This window comes from Garra rufa, chromosome 6, assembly GCF_049309525.1.
Source record: "Garra rufa chromosome 6, GarRuf1.0, whole genome shotgun sequence".
Taxonomy (NCBI): Eukaryota; Metazoa; Chordata; class Actinopteri; order Cypriniformes; family Cyprinidae; genus Garra; species Garra rufa.
This window is the reverse complement of record NC_133366.1, coordinates 8,489,697-8,505,250: the sequence shown is the minus strand read 5'-3', so window position 1 is coordinate 8,505,250 and position 15,554 is coordinate 8,489,697. Positions and strand designations below refer to the sequence as shown.

The 15,554-nt window shown below is 40.3% G+C and overlaps 1 protein-coding gene across 1 annotated transcript; it reads left to right on the top strand.

Annotated features, from left to right (window-relative positions):
• The first annotated feature begins 9,779 nt into the window (after positions 1 to 9,779).
• Positions 9,780 to 15,340, top strand: dla (deltaA). Its single transcript, XM_073842394.1, has 11 exons — positions 9,780 to 10,213; positions 10,304 to 10,603; positions 10,689 to 10,749; positions 10,830 to 11,087; positions 11,788 to 11,848; positions 11,941 to 12,071; positions 12,272 to 12,441; positions 12,534 to 12,750; positions 12,839 to 13,673; positions 13,784 to 14,018; positions 14,119 to 15,340. Exons 1-11 carry the CDS (start codon positions 10,160 to 10,162, stop codon positions 14,122 to 14,124), a joined length of 2,328 nt encoding a protein of 775 aa, XP_073698495.1. The 5' UTR covers positions 9,780 to 10,159; the 3' UTR covers positions 14,125 to 15,340.
• Positions 15,341 to 15,554: the final 214 nt, after the last annotated feature.

Here is a 15,554-nt window from a genome sequence, read left to right as displayed (position 1 = left end):
TAAACAATCGTAAGAAACGCAGGGTCTGATTTCCGACAGTTATTGAGTTGTTCGTTTAAAGGTGAATATAAACATGAGCATCATGGTGTGCGTGTCCACGTCACTGATCCAGAGTCATATCTGATGTTGAGCCGTGATGGATGAGACGTCAGAGGACGGCCTTCGACCGCTGACTCCGGATCAGTGCGTGCATGGAAAACAAGTCCTTTTGTGATAAAGCCCTTCCCACGAGCTTCATCTTACCACCGACACACTCAACACCTGCCATCGGCTTTGTCTTAAAAGCTGATCTTAGTCATTCTGTGTTTTTTTGTGGCTTTGTTGAGGGCGGGTCACTTTTGGAGGGTGTGACTCTGACATTCAACACTCGATTTTGTTACAGAAGTGTGTTGGAGAGCGTGATTACTGTACCTGCAGCTCTTGTAACCTACAATCACGCCCTGTGTGTCCCATCGCGCAGCGTGTGTTTCATCCAACGTGACACTCGAGAGCTTTAGCGTCCCATATAAATGAACTACAATGTGCCCCAAACACACACACCTGTGTTGCCAGCGTTGTTTGGAAATGAGCAATCATCTCGCAACAGATTGTTGGGCCTGTCTGGAAGATAGTGCTCATGACAAAGGCTCATAGAGAGCTTGTGTCCTCAGGGAACATGTGTGTGTGTGTGTGTGTGTGTGTGTGTGTGTGTGTGTGTGTGTGTGTGTGAGGGGGTGATGGAAGAAGTATAGAGCAGGGGGTATAGTTACTGCCCCCTCCTCCTCTTTTACCCCTTTGTGGGCCCTTCTGAGGAGGATTGAGGAGGTTAAAAGGGAGGAGAGGGAGAAGAAAAGGAGGATGGGGGATGTGTGAGCCCTAAACACAGGTGCCTACATCTGTTCATCCTCAGGGCAGATGCTGCTACAGAGAGACACAGAGAAAGACACAGAGAAACTTTGATGGGCTTCATTTTCAAAACAAAAGCCTGAAGTACTTCAAGTCAAAAGTTTGGACACACCTACTCATTCTTCATTATTACGCTTTTCACACTTTAGAGTAATGGTAAAGTCATCACAACTATGGGGGAAACATATGGATTTAGATAGAGACCAAAACACAAATATAAACTCATTCTGGACTTTAATCAGACACGCAACTTCCTGAGATGTTCTCAAGGACTATTGAACACTCTTAAAAATAAAGGTTTTGAAGGGAGGTTTTCACAAAAGATTAATTTTGGTTTTCAAATAACCTTACAGTGAGCAGTTCTCAAAAGAACATTCTTTTTCTTAGTGCATTTTAAAACATTTTAGGAATCTTAAGAATGCTTTTCCTCTTTGTGCAACAGAAAATGTGAAGAACATTATAAAAATCTACAATGAAGCTTCTTCCACTATTAAGAACCCTTTATGGAATAGAAAGAGTTCACACTCTTAAAAACAAAGGTTCCTAAAGGGAGTTTTTTGCATAGATCATCCATTTTTTGTTTCCTCAAAGAACCTTTTACCCATGAGTTCTTAAAATAACTTTTTTCTCGGTGTGAAGAACATTTGAATGATCTGAAGAACATTCTTTCACTATAAAGAACCATTTATGGAATAGAAAGATTCCACACTCTTAAAAACAAAGGTTCATGGGAGTTTTTGCAGTGATGCCATAGAAGAACCATTTTTGGTTCCTCATGGAACCTTTCAGTCATGAGTTCTTAAAAGAACAGTTTTTGATCTTTTGAGTGTGAAGAACATTTTAAGAATCTAAAGAAGGCTTTTCCTCTATAGGACCTTTTGTGCAACAATAAAAGGGAAGAACATTATAAAAATGTACAGCTTGTAAACTTCTTCCACTATTAAGAACATTATATGGAATAGAACGATTTCACACTCTTAAAAACAAGGGTTCCTAAAGAGATTTTTTTGCTGTGGTGCCATAGAATAACTATTTTTGGTTCCTCAAAGAAACTTTCAGTAATGAATTCTTAAAAGAACAAAATCGATTTTTTTTTTTTTTTTTTTTTTGCAGTAAGGCCACAGAAAAACATTTTTGGTTCCTCAAAGAACCGTTTAGTTCTTAAAATAACTTAGTAACTTCTTAGTGAAGAACATTTAAATGATCTAAAGAACCTTCTTCCACAATAAAGAATCTTTGTGGAACAGAAAGATTTCATGGATTTTAAAGGTTCTTGAAGAACCACCAATGCTAATAAAGTACTCCAAAGGGTTGTTTTTGTGGTGATGCCATAGATGAACCATTTTTGGTTACAAAGGAACCTTTCAGTAAACAGTTCTTAAAAGAACCATTTTGAATAACATTTTAAAATCTAAAGGTTTTTTTTTCACTAAAAAGAACCTTTTCTGCATTTGAAAGGTTCCATGAACGTTTAAGATTTTTCATGGAACTATCAATGCCAATAAAGAACCTTTATTTTATAAGTGAAAGAGAAACATGAGCATTAATAGTGCTTTTTCTGTCCATTTTAATTAAATTAAGTTCATGCACAATTTATATTGTGACCTCAAAATGTATTTGGACACTTAAGTTACACTTCATACCTGATTATTGCATTAGAGAATAAAAAAATATTAGAGCAAGTGTCTGTAAAGGACTTTTCTTCATTTTTTGCTTAATGCTTTGAATAAGCTGGTGTTTAAGTGCTTTTTAGTGGATGTGGGAAGTCAGTTCTACTCAAGTTCACACAGGTGTCCGAGCAGAATACGTGGAGTTTGTCATATTAAAAATCCATAATTTTTGTTATGTTTTCATATTGAATGAATGGTCTCATATTGGCCAAAAATTGGCAAACTAATTGGTATGAATTGGTATATTGCTTAACTGAATTTAACATGAATAAAACTAAATTTAAAAATACTGTATAGCTGCAAGCAACGATTACTGGTTCAAGCAGTTTAAGGCACATGTCAAGCACTTTTTTAGCACATATGAAAAATACATTATATATTATTTAACAAGAGTGTAACCACCTAAATCAATTATCTAAAAAAAGCATTTTTTGAAAATATCCAGGTAATTTATCATAGAAATACGTTTATGCTTGTTTTAGCACCAGTTGTGGGCCGATCTCCCTAAAACTTTGCATGATGGTTTAGAATCACCTGTAGCATGTTCTCACCAGGTTTTGTGAAGTTTTGAGTTTTCCTTTAGGATTTATAGGCTTTCGGTATAGGACAGGCCCCTTTTCTCTGTGACCCTCTTATAGCTTCTGAAAAGGTAAATTTCAAGAATTTTTGACCTTTTTTCATTATTAACCTAGAGAGCCAAGAGAATTGCACTGCAGTTTTGTTTGTTTTTTTCAGATTAAGTGAAAAACCTACGACTAAGTAGTTTTTTTTTACATTTTGTCAATCATCTAACAAACAATTTGATTAACAGCAGTGGTTCTAGATGCAAAGTTGTTTGGAATGAGAAGGCCTATCAAATGATAAGAATGTTGTGTGTATGTGTAAAAAAAAATTATATAATATATATAATCCTTTACTCGCTTGAAAAATGTGCCAGAGGCCGATTTCTTTAAAATTTCCGATCGACCTCTGTTGTGTAATAGGTGCTCAAAATTCATCGCTCAACGGTGGCCATGTTTTTTGAGTTACACAAACGTCCTTATAAACGCTTGTGGCACTTTGATGAATGATTTTCATGTTCAATAGGGCAAACAGTTGCATAGTTAAAGCCATTTGTATGTTTTTTCTCTCTTATAGCACCACCAAGTGCCTAAGTTCCACAACTTTTTGCATGTGACCTCAGATTCAGCTCTTACATAGGCTACATGTTCTGAGTTTGGCAAAGATATCTCATTCCGCTCAAAAGTTATAGCCATTTTAGTAAAAGCAGACCTGCCCCTTTCGAATGCTTTGGCATCCCTTTGCGATGGTGAGCCGAAAGTTCAACTTATTTTGATAAATATTGATATTCACCCTGCAGAGTATCTTCCTGCACTGGTTTGGTTCATACCAGGCAAAAAACCTAAGACTAGTTTGCAAAAGTAGGTTAAGAAAAATTAAAGTTGCCCAGTCAAGCCAATTGGGGTGAGCCTTGGTAACGTAGACGGTGTGAGTACTACCATCCCTTTAAGTTTCAAGTCTCTACGACTTTTCAAGTCTCTACAACGTTTGCCAATCCTTGGTCAATTACAATAGGGTTTCAGCACTACACACTTGAACCCCTGAAAAAACGAAAATGAATGAATTGAAATTAATAAACTGATTTTATTTAAAAAGTGCATGGTCCCATTTCGGTCATTAATTGGACTAGTATGTTATTTTAAAGTGTGCATGTGCGTCTTAAAAATAAATGCCACTTGGTTTGATGTTTTTATCTACTCCAATGACATTTAGTCATTGGAGTTTAGTCATTTTATATGTAACTTAAGTTTCTAAATACTTTTGGGACCACTATATTTGTCTACAAAATTAATTGTAAGCATTTAAAAGTAAGCCATTATCACAAAAGGTAGTTAGGATCATTATAAGCATACACTATGAGGTGAGTCCAAACCTTTTGACTAAGAGTTAGTGGAACTACAATAGAAATCATATAAAAAAAAAAAAACACAGAATCATCACGTGGGATGAAAGCGCACTGCATCGACATCTTTAGCGTGGGGAGCGTCGGTGTCAAAAATGCCTATGACTTGTCAAATCAATATGTTGAGAGAGAGACAGAGGTCGATATGTTGTGGTGGCCGGACGCGCGCATCGGTCCCTGGAGCCCTCGAAGCAGATGTGTTTTGATACGCGCAGGCACGCGACAAGCGTCAGCTCCCAAACGTCCACGCCTGTTTCCTTACGCTCGCACACACCCACAAACAGACGCACGCGGGCGCAAATAAGAGGATCCCTGCGTAATTATTGAATGATTGTATCCCCTCGGGAGGCCCCCGAGAGAAGCTCAATGAAGCCACGACCACCATGTCCATGGCAACGGCGCATGATAATGAGCCTCGTGGTCAGAGCCGGGGCGCGCGTGGATTGTTCTGCGTGCCCGCGGGCAGCTGGTCAAAGTAATACGATCTGAAACAATGCTCGGACCACAGGTAGCATGGTGGATCCCTATATGGCTAAAACACTTATTCCTGAATCTTAATTAAGGCTTGAACAAAGTCAAAACAAAAGGTTGAACGTGTGTATAATGAGCGTACTAACAAACGGGAACGATTAGTAATGTTTGCTTGAAGATGTTAAGGCGCAATCAGTTTTCGTGTACGTCGATGAAGTTTACAGCGTTTTTGATTTGTGCTAGCAGCGTCAAAGTCAGAAAATGACTTATGCGCATTTCACAATTGAGATTTTTCAAAAGTGATCGTATAAATCGCGCACTGAATGCGCGCGCATCTTCCCCTCTCTCTCTTCTCGCTCTATCACCCGCGTTACCTTCTTCAATCTAGCGCCCCGTTTTTGTAAGACACACCGTGGCATATCAAATCAGATTCTCCAACCCCTTCGCCGATCGATAGGTCGCAAACAACATTATAGCCCCTAATTGTGATCCCCACACGACTTCATATGATCGATCCCGTGTGATGCGAGCCCAGCTTAGGTTCCCACGGCCGCCCATGTGCTGTCTAACTCCGCTGGGACTGCAACACTTCTGGCTTCGCCTGCGCCATCTGGCCCCTGCCGGCCCATACCGTTACAGGTTCTTTAACATGCTTCTAGTTCAATTTAGACGCAGGGCAGTGAGCGCACACACACACACACACACACACACACACACACACACACACGGGCAGAGGGAGGGAGGAGACAGGCGTTTAGTCAGTGGCAGATGGTGTGTAAGGGTCTGGTCGCGTCTGAAGGCGTACCGTAGACCCCCTTCAGTGACTGTCCCCCGAGGGGCTTCACAATCAATGAAAAACGAAAGCGCAAAGAAAGGCAAGGAACAAGAAGCGAGCGAGTCCCACTGACGTGATAGCCGAGGGGCTTGAGTTACTACAGCCTCCTACACTTCACTGTTGGTTCATTCCACAGGGGAGAATCGACGAGCTAAACAACCAAAGTTGCAGCTGAAGAACTAATTTTTACCTTGACAATGTAAAAACATATATTTTTCGAAATAATCGAAAAATAATGTAAACAAACTACAGTAAAACAGATATGAAAATAAGAAAATAAAGTGTACCTGAGTGCACTAAAAAAATAATTAAAAACATGAAAGTACATTAGTAGTACAAAATGATAGTATAAATAGTCTACACTGTTTTTCTTACTTTAGTAGTACTTAAGTGCAATTGTGAAAGTATACTAAATACAATGTATTTGCCCACATATTTTTATTCATAAAAAATGCATTATAAATACGCTTTGTATGCATTCATTAGCCTATTTATTATTCATATTTTTAATTAATTAATAAGTGTATTTTTTATTAATAAACAATATAATACATTATAAATAAGCTTTGTACATATTTATTATATATTATTCATATATTTTAAATAATTAATAAGTGTATTTTTTATGTATAATTAGTACATTTTAAGGTCTATGAAATATGTTTCAATTGTAACAAAATACATTTTTGGAAATGCTGAGATAGCATGTTAAAAGCACATTTTAGTTAATCTTCATGGTGTCTCAAAATAGCACAGTTGAGTACACTTAGATGATTTTAAGTTTATCTTAAGAAGTACTAAAAGATAACTTTAAGTATATTAAGTACAAAATTGGTGGGTGAAAATAGAGAACTTTAAGTATATTAGGGAAGTGCATATTTGTACTTAAATAAATTCTATTTTAGTGCATTTTTTTTCACCTGGGCGATTAAATATGAAGTGATAAATACATTGGTTTCTGTAAAACATATTTTAAAAATAAAAAAGTATAGTACTAAACCTTATCCACCTTATTTTTTAACACTGAATTCTGTGAATGTGCAATGCTTCCAGTTCATTAGCCATTACATGAATTTTAAAAAAATGCAGTAAACTTGAAACTGTACTACAAACCAGTGGGTTCATATGTAAGATAATTCATCAAAATAAGATGATAAGAAACAACTATCAAGCAGCAAAACCAGCTGTTTTGTAGAGCAAACTATCTATTTAAACAGTTAGCTTCTTCCTGTTATCTGCATTGGTGTGTTTTAAGTCGCATTATTGGTTGTTTAATCAATGTTTACGGCACTGCGATATCCACCTTATTTTTTTCCGTAAGAGTGGGCATGTCCATTTGTAAATTTTATGGGTTAAGCTTCCTGTCTCATCCATGTCTGGCTATTTTTAGCTGTACAAACAGCTGGTTTTGCTGCTTGATATTTTAAATGGCATCTTACCATGTTATTTTAATGTATTGTCTTAATTATGAACACACTGGTTTATAGTGCAAACAGTTTTAGCATTTACTGCACGCTGTTATTCCTTCTCGTTATTTTAATATAGACTTGCACGTTGAAGAAAAAGGTGGATATTGTTGTTTATTTGTTTTTCTTTTTAAAATTACTTTATTAAAACGTCAAATAACAAACAGGCATTGTCAACTTTCCATTGTTAAAGACATTACATTAAATCTAAGCAGCATATAATAAACTAAATAATACTTTAAAATATAATAAATGTAAAAAAAAAAAAATAAATTAAGCAAATCCATGCATGTTGACAGAAGTTTAAGGAGTTTTAAGACACTCGTTCATTTAAAATAAAATTCTAAAATCATTTTTAAATGCCGTAAAACAAGGTGAAACTTTAACAATCAACATATTATTGCTAAGAAATTCAGTCTGTTTTTTTGCATAAAAACACCAAATTTCGGATATTGTTGTGTGTTATACTGAAGGTGTTTTATAGGTCACACTTTGTATGTTACTGATCTGGTGAGGCATCAGGTGACACACCACCTGTGTTGTCATGAGAAATGTTTACAAATAAAGGCAAAAATGTAAACATCTAAGACTGGCTTGGTGTTTTAACATTATATGTGACCCTGGACCACAAAACCAGTCTTAAGTTGCACCGGATATATTTGTAGCAATAGCCAAAAATACATTGTATGGGTCAAAATTATAGATTTTTCTTTTATGTCAAAAATCATTAGGATATGAAATAAAGATCATGTTCCATGAAGATATTTTGTATATTTCCTACCATAAAGATATCAAAACTTAATTTTTGATTAGAAATATGCATAGGAACTTCATTTGGACAACTTTAAAGGTCACTTTCTCAATATTTTGATTTTTTTGCACCCTCAAATTCTGGATTTTTAAATAGTTGTATCTCATTACATCAATGCAAAGCTTATTTATGCAATTTTCAGATGTATAAACTTAAAAAAAAAAAACTTTTATGACTGGTTTTGTGGTCCAGGGTCATATATATGTGTGTGTGTGTGTGGGTGATGGGGAAAAATAGTAAAAGTGTAAAGAAGCAGAAGTGCCAAACTCAAATCACGCACAGGGAGTAAATACAGAAAAAGAGGAATGCCATCTTTTTTCCAGCTCATTCCCAACATCCCACCCCTGCCCCCCGCAACCAGCAAAGTTTAACTAGGAATCCATTTTTTTCCCACTCTATGATGTCAGAAAATTTGGCTCATTTAAGGGTTGGTGGATTGGAAATACAGAAAGAGCTCAAAGCATATCTTAACACAGTGATGTAATTTGTCTCACTTGTGTTTGGTTACTATGGACCTCAGGCGAAAAGCTTTTGTGCTTAAGAAAATCGCACTTAAATGAACGACCAAATTAACACCCCCTCCAGCACCCCCAATACACACGCGCAAATCTGCCTCTTTTTTTCTTTTGCACACGCACACACACTTTTTTTCTCTCCAAACAACGAATACTGGCTTGGAAAAAATCGTAGTCGTTTCTAATGTAAGACAACAGAGTCGGGCATCGAAGACGTTCAAAAGACCAGGAAAAACAAACATATATTTATTTAAATAGGCTGCTGAGAATGGAACGATAAGGAGGCGATTTGCTTGTTTTTGTGGGGCTCCGCGGATCGCCAGATTATGAGAACGGTAGCGCAGGTGCTGACTGAATTACCATACAGCTGAGAGCAAACTTATTCCGCCTGCACACAATAGCGGAGCGCCCCGGGGATGGCCACGCGAGCAACACACACACACTTACACACACACACACAAGCTAACACACACTCACGCACACGCGCGCGCGCGCGCTTCGAACTCTTTCACTGCACGCGTTTAATACACACACACACGCACGCGCGCGCACACACACACACACACACACACACACACACACACACACAGCGGAAAAAGGAAAGCAAGTGGAGAATTTGGCCTCCATACAAATGATGCGTATTCTTTTGTGAGTTTGCCTGACGCACACACACTGTTAGCCTGAGGAATGTTTTTTAGACACAAATCAGGAGACTCCCCGAAGCAGGAAACGCAAAGAGAAGCAGGCATTTGTTGAAAACTGAGATTGCCTTCCTCAAACGTGCTGGAAGTTAACTTTTTAAAATAGTTTAATTATGCCAAATAAACACGCGTTTTATAACTCCCCGAGCGAATAAACGAACACAAAAGTATCAATTGTCTCGCATTGTATGTACATTCTAATGCAAATAATATATCCACAATAAATAATCGAACGTCTAAAACTTCAAGTTGTAAATTACCGTCAGTTTTACGCACACACAGCAGCGCTGATGTGTTTGGGAGAGCTTGGTTGGTAGGGGCTGGTTGCATTGTAAAGCGTGGGACAGATTGGGGGTAGTGGTTCATTAGCATATTATTACCCCGGCATGTGGCACCCCGTATAAAACTGGCGGCAGGCGGCCTCGCTCCAGATACAAACGCACAGTGTCCGTGGGAGAAGGACGTGAGGAGGGATGTTGAACAAAGTGACGAACCCTGGTTTATAATCAGACGAAGAAGGAACTATAAGAGTACACACGAGCATCTTTTCAACAACTTCTCCGACTTTTGAGGATTATATCACTCCGACGGAATCCAACAAGTCCGTTTGTTTTAAGCCGGGACTTTTCTGATTATTTTGGACACTGAACTGTTGCTTTGTGCGCACTTGACATGAAAGGGACCTGCGTTCACGCTCAGTGTCTTTTGAAAGCAAGCCTCTTCCAATGAATCAGTCGGCGAAAAGAAAAGCCTTTTAGTACGAGGGATCCCCCTGACTGATCTGGGAGCAGCCAAGTTGCTCAAAGACTTTCAAAAACCTATTTATTTATTATTTATTCATCATGGGACGCTACATACTGTTGCTCTTCTCCATCCTGTACATGCTGCTCTGCCAGGTAAGACTCACTTATGATTTCTCACTCATGTCTCAATCTAAAGCAGTGTGCTAATTTAGATCTAATATTCAAACATTGCTTCTTCTCCAGGCGTCTTCCTCAGGCGTCTTTGAGCTGAAGTTGCAGGAGTTTTTGAACAAGAAGGGTGTGCAAGGCAACAAGAACTGCTGTAAGGGTGGCCTGACCACGCCGTACCAGCAGTGCGAGTGCAAGACTTTTTTCCGCATCTGCTTAAAACATTATCAGCCCAACGCATCTCCAGAGCCGCCCTGCACCTACGGAGGCACCGTCACCCCTGTGGTGGGGTCCAACTCTTTCCAAGTGCCAGATACCTTACCGGATGGCTCTTTCACCAATCCCATCAGGATGAATTTCGGTTTCACGTGGCCGGTGAGTACTGATGCACTAGAAGTAATTCAGAACTGAGTAGCTCAGTAACTTTTCTGATACACAAATCTATTTTTTGCTATTGCAGGGAACCTTTTCTCTTATTATTGAAGCAGTGCATGCTGATTCCAAAGAGGATCTGACAACAGGTATGTGACTTCAAAACAGAAAAATAATGGTAATATATATAGTTTTTGAACGGGGTCACTAAAAATCATCTTCTATGTAGAAAACCCAGAGCGCATCATCAGTACCATGACCACACAGCGGCACCTGACTGTGGGCGAGGACTGGTCTCAGGACCTGCACAGCGTGGGTCGAACTGAGCTCAAGTATTCCTACCGCTTTGTGTGTGATGAGCACTACTACGGCGAGGGATGCTCTGTCTTCTGCCGACCCAGAGATGATGCATTCGGTCATTTCACCTGCGGTGAACGTGGAGAAATCATCTGCGACGCCGGATGGAAGGGCCAGTACTGCACAGAACGTGAGTAAAAATATTGTACATTAATATACTAAATATTCCATAAATGTAAAGTTGTTGGTTTGAAAAACTCAACCCAGATTAGAAAAGAGAGGGAAGGGAGAAAAAAAAAACAAAGTTAACGGTTACGGACAACTTGTAACTAATACCCCCGCCCCCCACACTCACACTCCTCCTTTCAGCCCACTCTCACAACACACCACTTGATTTATTCCAGTCGGGAGGAGGAAAGTTTTTAGGAATAATCTCACGCGTGCCATAAATTTACATGCTGGCCTCCTATTGGCTGATCCTAGAGTGGGCCGGCTGCTGATTGGCTGGCGTAGGGGAGGTATTGTTTGAAGTGGGCAGCTGCCGGGAGTGCGCAGACAATGGAGCAGCTGTCGCCCGCTGGCTGCGCATACACCAGCTGTCCACTCTTATCTTCCCTACCCGGAGACATTGAGAGCACAGGAGGGAGAGAGAGAAAAAAAGTTTTGACCCACAGTGAAGAGAGGGAGGAAAGAAGGGTCCCCTTGTTTGTGAGCGCCCTATTGTTGTCATGTGTTAAGCAGAAATTCTTCAGTGGTGATTAGGAGATTTGAGTATTTTTTTTAGGAGGAGAGAACGCTAATGAACACTCTTCATTTGACATGAAATGTCCTACTTTGGATTTAAAATGTGCCTTCAAGATTCTAACACAGGTGTTTTGTCCTCCTCACAGCAATTTGCCTTCCGGGATGCGACGAGGAACACGGTTTCTGCGAGAAACCTGGAGAGTGCAAGTACGTTCATCTTTGTCACAGTGTTTATGTAATTTAAAATCGTCGTCAGGATTGGTTTTCTAACTAGACCACTTGTTTATTTTGTTCATCAGGTGTAGAGTGGGCTTTAAAGGCCGATACTGTGATGAGTGCATACGCTACCCAGGATGTCTTCATGGAACCTGTCAGCAGCCATGGCAATGCAACTGCCAGGAAGGCTGGGGTGGCCTCTTCTGCAACCAAGGTAAGAACGCAGAGCAGAGCCTTGAAAGAACGACCTTAAAAGACTAGGCGACAAGGATGTTTGGCTGAAAGAGAGATATGAGATAGACATTCAAGTACCCAAGAGCACGCAGCAGCTGTCCAGCTGCGGTCCAGCCATGTGTCGCTGCTTTGGGTCGGATTAATCCACATGTGCTCAACATATGTCCGCCTCTGTTACAGATCTGAACTACTGCACACATCATAAGCCCTGCCTGAATGGAGCCACTTGTAGTAACACCGGTCAGGGCAGCTACACCTGTTCCTGTCGACCAGGATTCACGGGAGCCAGCTGTGAAATCGAGGTCAACGAATGCACGGGGAACCCCTGCCGCAATGGAGGAAGCTGCACTGTAAGTGTAATCGTTTAGCAAAACAAAGCTTTCACATTGAAACACTCGTTCTTGTGCTTTTGCTAAGCATCCCGTTACTTTTGCATTTACAGGATATGGAGAACACCTACAGCTGTACCTGTCCACCTGGCTTCTATGGCAATAACTGCGAGCTGAGCGCCATGACGTGTGCGGACGGGCCTTGCTTTAACGGCGGACGCTGTGCCGACAACCCCGAAGGTGGATACTTCTGCCAGTGTCCCACGGGGTACGCAGGGTTCAACTGCGAGAAGAAGATCGACCATTGCTCCTCCAGTCCTTGCTCTAATGGTATGATGCACTTTTTGATTTGAACAGCATGAATCTTTGTGATCAAAAGTGTTCCAGAATCTCATTCTCTTTTCTTTTCGTATCACAGGTGCACGGTGCGTCGACCTGGTGAACTCGTACCTGTGCCAGTGTCCCGAAGGGTTCACGGGTATGAACTGCGATCGCGCCGGGGACGAGTGCTCGCTGTACCCCTGCCAAAATGGTGGGACTTGTCAAGAAGGGGCTAGCGGTTACATCTGCACATGCCCACCTGGATACACCGGACGAAACTGCAGTTCACCTGTGAGCCGCTGCCAACACAACCCCTGCCATAACGGCGCCACCTGTCACGAGAGGAACAACCGTTACGTGTGTGCTTGCGTTCCGGGATACGGAGGACGCAACTGCCAGTTCTTGCTTCCGGATAGGGTGTCTCAAATTGCCGGCGACGTTCCCTGGACCGCTGTGGGATCGGGAGTCCTTCTGGTGCTGTTGTTGGTAGTCGCATGTGCCGTGGTGGTGGTTTGCGTTCGCTCGAAGGTTCAGCAGCGCAGACGGGATAGAGAAGAGGAGGTCGCCAACGGGGAAAACGAAACGATCAACAATCTCACAAACAACTGTCACCGTGATAAAGACCTGGCTGTAAGTGTCGTCAGCGCAGCTCCATTGAAAAACATCAACAAGAAGATCGATTTTCACAGCGATCCTGACGACCTGAGCATGACAGCAGAAATGGAGAAGAGGAGCTATAAGACACGACATCCTCCCGCAGACTACAACCTGGTGCATGAAGTAAAATACGAGGTGAAGCACGAGGTGAAACTGGAGCACGCTGGGAAGGAGATGTCGGCGAAGGAGTTGTCTGACAGCTGCGAGGATGTAAAGTGCCAATCTCTGCAGGACTCTTCCGAGTTTGAGGAGAAGCGCAGGAAACGTCTGAAAAGGTAAAAATGGTGTTCGAGTGCTCTTATCCAAAACAACAATTTCTCCCTTTGATTAATTTCCTCTAAAACATATGCATCACTAACATTCTGCTTTCTTTTGTTCTTTACAGTGATGCATCAGAAAAGTCAAAATATTCAGAGTCGAGGTATTCTGAATCAAAGTATTCTGAATCAAAGTACTCAGAATCGAAGTATTCAGAATCAAAGTATTCCGATTCGCTGTATTCCGAGTCAGCATGTGCGTCGGCATGTGCATCGGCATCCACGTCGGCTTGTGTCGACACCAAATACAAATCCGTCATGGTGATGTCGGAGGAAAAAGATGAATGTGTAATTGCAACTGAGGTGAGTGTCGCATGTAGCTGACTTTACATGTATGTTCATTTAGCATTCCTACTTTGATTCCGAGAACTAACAGGCGTTTTGTTGTCTTTCCCAATCTCAGGTGTAATGGGCCTGCAGGAAGCCGATGCTCATTGTGTCCTATGGGAGACATTTTGAACTCCCTAAGAAAATGCTGCTGCTCGAAACCTGGTGGAAATGTCCCACCTTATGACTACTGCTGCTGAGAAACTAAGACTGATTAACTGATATTCAGGATGAGCTGGTTCTCTGTACTGAACGAGGCACAGGCAGTGGTGGCCTGTAGGCTTGGAAGCTTGTGGAAATGATAATGATGGCAGGAGTGTCATTAAAATTTCAAATGTAGTTGTAAAATTTACCTGTAAAGCCATTTTAAAGGTGTTGGACAATGTGTGTCCATTTTTAAATGTTTTTTAACGTGGGTTCATCACACGAGAATGGCATTAGCAAGGATATGTAAGAGAAAGAGAATACAAGAAAAGTAAAGTATCGCAGTGTTTTGCCATGTGATGTCCAATAATGTGTCAACATTGTGGCAACGTTTTAGCAATATTTTGGCAACATTTGCTGGTTTTTCCGCCAATAATTCCCACAGGCTTTTACTGTGCCCAGAGACTGCACCAAACATTAAGGATGTTAAGGACGTAGTTTAAAATAAATGTGTCGCAAATTGCCATTGACTGTCTCCGTGACGCCGTGGCGAAGTTGTGGTGACATTTTAGCAATATTTTGGCAACATTTGCTGGCCCCACAAGTCAGTGTACAAGGGACTACATCAAAACGGTGGATGTTCAGCCATACTGGCCTGTCTTGCACTGGGTTAAAATGTCACATGATGTCATATCCTGTCACATGACCAGTGGAATCTATGTGTAAGTGCTCAAAAGAAAAAAAATCTCAAAGTCTTCCAAGCCTCCGCTTTTTTGCATTATGGTTTAGAAAATGTATGTAATTTGTTTTTCGACGTAAAAGAATAAGTTTGTGTTGTTGATGATGAATAATATCCTTGTTTGTATGTTTTTCATTTTCCTTTTTATAACAAGAGTTGTATGATTTACGTTAATTTATTTTTATTTAAGTTGTATTTCTAAATATTTGTAATGTTTTTAAGATTATTTAAGTTTGTGTTTTTCCTAAGTTGCTCCTGTTACTTGCAAAGGCACTTCGGGTTGCTGGGATGTTTTGAGAAAAAGTTATTTAAAGAAGGATTGTAAAAAAATGTTATTAATGCTATTGTTTTCATTAACAGGTCTTTGTTTGATTTTCTTTCTCTGAATGAAGTTTTAGCTTAAATTATTTTTCCAAATAAAGATTATGAACTATCGAAAGTATTCCATTGTTTCATTCACTCCACCACACACTTCTCTTTCACATACACTGGGGTTTCCATTCATATTTGAATCCTGACAATCCACACGAACCACCAAAAACAAACGGCAAAACCTTTAAAATGTTGTGAGACGCTGCTAAATTGGAGCCTCTTTTCTTGTAAGCCTCTTTTGTGGTGGTTTGCATTTT